This window comes from Balaenoptera musculus, chromosome 3 (genome assembly GCF_009873245.2).
Source record: "Balaenoptera musculus isolate JJ_BM4_2016_0621 chromosome 3, mBalMus1.pri.v3, whole genome shotgun sequence".
In the NCBI taxonomy this organism is placed as follows: Eukaryota; Metazoa; Chordata; class Mammalia; order Artiodactyla; family Balaenopteridae; genus Balaenoptera; species Balaenoptera musculus.
In genome coordinates, this window is record NC_045787.1 from 157616381 (window position 1) to 157622380 (window position 6000).

The following is a 6000-nucleotide window of genomic DNA, read 5'->3' on the forward strand; positions in this document are numbered from 1 at the left end:
GCCCAAGGAGGAAAGGGACTGTGGGTGTGATCCAGGCACACAGCAGGCTGCTCAGACCTTGGCTCCCTTGCTCTCTCCATGGGGCTCTCCAACATCTTTCAGAGCCCCCATAGACCGAGGAGGGATTGGTGTGCAGTCTTAGGGCCCAGGAGCACCCGCGGGTGGTTCTTGCAGGCAACAACCCGGTCCCGTTGAGCTGGGAAGACCTGGCTCTTTCCATCCTCCCAGAGGGGCCTCTGCACCCCTTCCTGCCTGGCTTCCCCAGGAAGCCACCACCTGAGGGGTGGTTGTTTCCACCACCCAGATGGGGCCATTGCAGCATCTTGATGTGAGTTAGCGTTGCAGGCTCCAGCCAAGCTCCAAAGGTGATGCCAGCTTAAATGTCAGTTGCTTTAAAGATGGTTGGCTGCTTCCCAGAAGGAGCTAACAGAACCACGCAGCTGAGTCTTATGCCAGACTCCAAACCTGTGTGTCTACATAAGGTATCTGTTCACCGTAGGGCTTACTTCCAAGAGCCTGTGTGCAAGCATCTCTGGCTTTGCAGATTCCCTGCCTTGTCACCCATTAGCTGTGTGACCTTGAGTGAGGCCCCAGACCTCTTGAGTTTTGGTGTCAGCATTTGCAGTGTGGAGTCATAGAGCCTGCCTGGAGCAGTCATTTGGGGATGGAACTGAGTACACACGATAGAGCGGAGCAAAGCCCCCCGAGGTCATCAAGTGACATGCATGCTAACTGTTTCGACTTCAGTGTCCTGCCACATGGGCCAAGTGCCTCAGGTGTCGTCAACACATGGACTCTGCCTGGGACACAGATGCATGGCTAAGCCCACGTGTCTGTTGCTGACCAGCCTGTGTCTTGTTTCTAGTTCAGGACCTCAAGGGTCTAGGCTACGAGAAGGGGAAGCCCGTGGGTCTGGTGGGTGTCACAGAGCTTTCGGACGCCCAGAAGAAGCAGCTGAAGGAGCAGCAGGAGGTAAGGCCCTGGGGGGCAGGGCCGGCAGGCTCCAAGGGGCTGGTGGAGTATCGTCTCCCACCCTGCCCTGTGGTGCAGTGGTCACGGTGTATTCTTTCTGAGCCTCCCTGTGCCAGGTGAATCCCACAGTCAGGGGAGAGGCTCTTGGGCAGGTGGGTCCCCCATCAATGGCAAGCCACCCCCTGAGGGCCCTCCCAAGCCCACAGTTGGGCCCAGAGCCCAGGCCTTCTCATGCTGCCTGGGCAGCCTTCTCAGCTGATGCTCCACAGCTACTTCCCACTGCGCTCGTGGGCTGGCCCTGACTGGAGAGTCTCCATTTAAGTTTTCCTTACCGTTCCCTGCAGCACTCAGTACAGGATAAGCCTGTCTGGCACTGGGTGCCCTGAACAATGTGACAGCTGTTCAGTTGGTGTTGGGCAGTTTGGGAGTGAAGGCTGGCTCAGCAGGGAGCTCTGTGGCCAGGATATGGACAGCTGGGACAGCTTACCTGAGCCACCTCCTCCAGGCTGGCGGCCCCGTCACATGACCCTTGACCCTCCCAGTGGTCAGGAGCCCACGTTGCCCTCATTTGGTCCACAGTGGTGGTGCCCAGGATATTCCAGATTCCAGGCTGGGCTCTGGGTGAAACAGAGAGAGGTCCTCCCTGCTCAAAGTAGAGATTCAGGGGACCCAGGGCATGTCCTGACACAGGACTCAGTGCCTTCCTGAACACTTGCTCTGAGCCCTGCTCTTGTGCCTGCTCCAGGGAGGGGGGAAAAGGGGTGCCCAACATGCACAGGGGAGGCGAGGGGGCTAGCTTCCTGCACGTATGGTGCACGGCCTTGCTCACTGGCATGTGCCGCCCACAGATGCAGCAGATGTACGACATGATCATGCAGCACAAGCGAGCGATGCAGGACATGCAGCTGCTGTGGGAGAAGGCACTGCAGCAGCACCAGCATGGCTACGACAGCGACGAGGAGGTGGACAGCGAGCTGGGCACCTGGGAGCACCAGCTGCGGCGCATGGAGATGGACAAGACTCGGGGTGGGCCGAGGAGCGAGTCATAGGGGCGGGGTGGGGGGGTGCCCTTTTCTTCAGGGTGCTGTGGGCTCAGGAAGCCCACTCACCGGCCCAGGAAGTGCCTGGAGACACCACACTGGGGTCTTAAGCCACCTATCCAGCCTGTAAGGCCTTGGGCAAGAGACTTGGCCTCTTTGTGCCTGTTTCTTCAGTGGTAAAAGGATGGTCCTCTGAGTGTTCACTGGCGTTTGAACACGGAACACAAGGGCTGCGTGGGAGAGCAGGGCTCGAGGTCTCAACCAGCTGCCTCGTTCCCCACGGCCCCAGACTCCCCCCGAGACTCACACTTCTGCTGTGGGGCTGCCACACCCTCCTTCCTCCTCTCACCTTTACCCCATCTCTGGGCAGAATGGGCGGAGCAGCTGACGAAGATGGGCCGGGGCAAACACTTCATCGGAGACTTTCTGCCACCCGATGAGCTGGAGAAGTTCATGGAGACCTTCAAGGCCCTGAAGGTAGGCTGGGAGGGGCCCCAGGCACCAGCCCCGGCTGTGAGCCTGTGTAGCAGGCGGCCTGCGCAGTGTCCCAGCCCCTCCTGCAGCCTCCTCATGTGGCAGGCATCTGTGGTGGCCTGAGGGGCCCCCTCGCTCACAGGAGGAGTAGGGCCCTCTTGCCACGGGTGGCACCTGCTTATGACAGGTGCCATCTGTGTAGGGAATTAGAAAATAGTATCTTGGCTGCCGCTTTAGAAACATTTCCTGGGGCTTTAGGGAAATTCTGCTTCCAGTGGAGCCAATTAAATGCAGTTCACAGGCAAAGCATTTCTCAGGCAGACGCCCCCATGTGTTGGGCTCTCCAGAGTGAAGTTGTTCTTCCCATGCTGCCCTCATGCTCAAGAGGAGAGGGCTGACATAGAACATTCCACATAGTCTTTTGAGGGTTTTTGTAAAACTGCTTTGTACCACATAATCTCACCAATGAGATGGTCACCTCATGTGACCACAGCACTCTTTTTAGCACTCTGTGTAACAAATGGCTCTTGGAACATGGGATTTTTCTTCACTGATGAACCATTAATCTTTCTCATGGTGGACAAGGCCTGTGTGACCTGTCACCTTGCCCTCTTTGACTTGGCCACCAGGGAGCTCAGTACTGCTTCTGGCCCTGGGGCCTCTGAGAAGGGGCAGCTTGATCTCTTCTCGAGGAGTCTGACCTAGTGGTGGGGAGGCAGGTGGGCAGGTGGTCCCAGCGGCCAATGAGGCCATGTGGGGGGTGGGGTTTCAGACCAGAGCTGGGACTAGGGATGGCTGCAGCCCTGGTGGATGACGGCTACCTCCTCCCCCTGCAGGAGGGCCGTGAACCTGACTACTCAGAGTACAAGGAGTTCAAGCTGACAATAGAGAACATCGGCTACCAGATGCTGATGAAGATGGGCTGGAAGGAGGGCGATGGCCTGGGCTCAGAAGGCCAGGGCATCAAGAACCCAGTCAATAAGTGAGTGTGGCCTCCAATGCCAGGGGGGGAGGGGAGAGAGGAAAAGTCCCACACGGAGACATAGGCCCAGGGCCTGGGTCCAGCCCTATCACTGTGCTGGGAGTCAGGGATATGGACTCTGGTGGCTGGGCCGTCTTGGGCTCTCCATCTTCCCACAGTGCCAGGAGTGTCCCAGACAGATGTCACCCAGCCCAGCATAGCCCCCACATTGAGCTGCATTGGGGTGCTGCTGCTGAGCCCAGCCAGGGCGGGTGAGGCCTCCCTGCCCCAAGCTCAGGTCCCTCACGCCCCCTCTTGCCGGCACCAGCCTGCTCCCCGGCTCACACCACCTGTTGCCCCAATGCAGGGGGACCACCACGGTAGATGGTGCTGGCTTTGGCATTGACCGGCCAGCCGAGCTCTCCAAGGAAGATGACGAGTACGAGGCCTTCCGCAAGAGGATGATGCTGGCCTACCGCTTCCGGCCCAACCCCCTGGTGCGTGTGTCCCTATCCCCCTATATTGCTTGTGGCCGGGCCGCCGCAGTTCCTCCGCTGTAGGCGGGTGGTGGTGCTGGTCACAGAAGTGTCCCTCCTTCCGCAGTCCAGCTAGGCTCTCCAGCAGACCCACCCCACCTCTCCTCCTTGTTCGAGCCTGCCTCGCCTCCCCAAAGCCTGCCCTCCCTTCTAGAGGATGTGAGCTGGCTGCCCCCGCTAGGTTCTAGACGGGAGGAACTGCTAGCTCCCTTTAGCACAGCATAACCACCTCCCCTTTTATCTTTCTTGCTTCCCACAGAACAACCCCAGACGGCCTTACTACTGAGTATTCTGGAAAAATGCACAAATGTACTTTCCAAAAGACCGACCATTCCTGGACTGTGGAATGTTCCGGCCTGCTTTTCTGCCTGCCCTTCCCATTGTTGCGAGTGTCGTGCTGTGTATTAAAATCCCAGTGCTTGCCTGCCGTGGCAGCCTGGTCTTGCCATCACCAGAAAGCCCTCCTGTTCCTTAGCAGGGCCAGGCTGGGCCGGTGGGGGCAGGACGCTGCTCTGAAGGCTGCGCAGCGCCAAGGAATCCTGGAAGACCACCTGGACCTTCTGTCTGCTTATGGGGTCCCCCATCGGCCTGGGTTGGAGTTGAGGGGAGGAGCTTTGGAGAGGGGAGGGTCGGCCAGCTGGCCAAGACCTGGCTGCACCTGGGCCAGGGGCATCAGGGACTCCCCTCGTAGCCTAGCCCTGCACTGCAGAAGGAGGCTGGGGAGGGGTCTCCAGTCAGGGCCCATTCCTCTCTCAGACCCACAAGGCAGGTGGACCCAGGGCACACCTGTGCCCCTCAACCTCTCTTGACACGTGGCATTGACAGGGCCCCCCCCACACACACGCACAACAAACCTCGCTAGCGATGGCTGCAGCCCAAGCTACCCTAGCTGCCCTGGGTCCTACAGGTATAGTGGACACACGAGTCCCTAGGGCTCGTGCCTTTGGGGGACAGCTTCATGGACGGATACACTGTACTAAGACATCACACGCCTCCTGGAGGAGGGGAAGCTATTGGGTAGCCCAGACCAAGGAGAGCTTGCCACATCTCCAGAGCCTGTGCCTCACACTTGTGCAGAAACCACACACTGGGGATCTTGTGCAACTGCAGCTGCTGAGTGAGCAGCTTGGGCAGGGTCTCGGAAATCTGTGAGCCATGCTTGGAGTATCAGGGCCTGGCAAACTGAGGAGCCCCTACCTCTCATCCCCCTGCCACATACACGTACCCAGTAGGTCCTGCTCAACCCCTGTGAGCTCATGGGGTCTGAGGACTCAAGCTGGCGTCAGGCTCCTGGGCCAGCCTGCAGTTCACACAGTCATTCAGCAAACAGCACTGACTGTGAGTCATATGCATGGGATTTGCCCCTGGGCACCCACAGTCTACTGGGGCTGTGGATTAACCCCTAACAATCTGAGACTGATAAATGCCATAAAGAGGAAGTGGGACCTATGGTGGAGGTGGCCTGGGGAGTGTCTCAGTGAGGGAGTTCAGGGTCTGGAAGTCTCAGCAGCAAACCCCTGGCTGGCATGACATGTACTACCCTGTTTCCCCACCATGGACGCTGTACCCAGGGTAGGGCAAGGGGGTGAGGTGGAGCCTGCCCTGGGGGACCAGAGTCCTGAGCACAAGGGTATAGGTCTGGGCAGCCAGAGGTTCCAGTGATGGGGACCCTGGGCCTCGGTCCCAAACACCTAAGTCAAGGTCACCCGTCCATTTAATTCTCAGTGACCAGAAGGCTTGCCAGACTCAGACCATGGACTCTAGCCCCAGCCAGGGGGACAGTTGGAAGAGGAGGCTTCCAAATGCTGTGTGGGTGTGCAGGTATCTGCCAGATACAGGGTGCAAGGCCAGCCCCGTAGACAGAGCTGCACCAGATACCGCTGGCCCTCCAGGGGGAGAAGTGGGGCTGGAGTGGCAGGGAGACCTCCCTGGAGGAGGGGACATTGGGGCCTGCTTTAAGGGGTGAGGGAATATGAGAGGGTCCATCTTGCAGATAGGAGAGAGGCATGTAGGGTAT

The 6000-nt window shown here is 58.9% G+C and overlaps 1 protein-coding gene across 4 annotated transcripts in view; it reads left to right on the top strand.

Annotated features, from left to right (window-relative positions):
* SUGP1 (SURP and G-patch domain containing 1) overlaps positions 1-4514 on the top strand; it is a 29336-nt gene extending 24822 nt beyond the window's left edge. Inside the window, exons 9-14 of one of the 4 annotated variants that reach the window (XM_036848687.1) lie at positions 866-972; positions 1821-1998; positions 2383-2489; positions 3323-3468; positions 3815-3944; positions 4243-4441. In XM_036848687.1, the coding sequence (XP_036704582.1) occupies positions 866-972; positions 1821-1998; positions 2383-2489; positions 3323-3468; positions 3815-3944; positions 4243-4269 (695 nt within the window). In that variant the 3' untranslated portion in view covers positions 4270-4441. Of the gene's footprint in view, positions 1-865; positions 973-1820; positions 1999-2382; positions 2490-3322; positions 3469-3814; positions 3945-4242 lie in introns of all 4 variants that reach the window. The other 3 variants (XM_036848688.1, XM_036848689.1, XM_036848686.1) reach the window with 3 other exon arrangements.
* The last annotated feature ends 1486 nt before the right edge of the window (positions 4515-6000 follow it).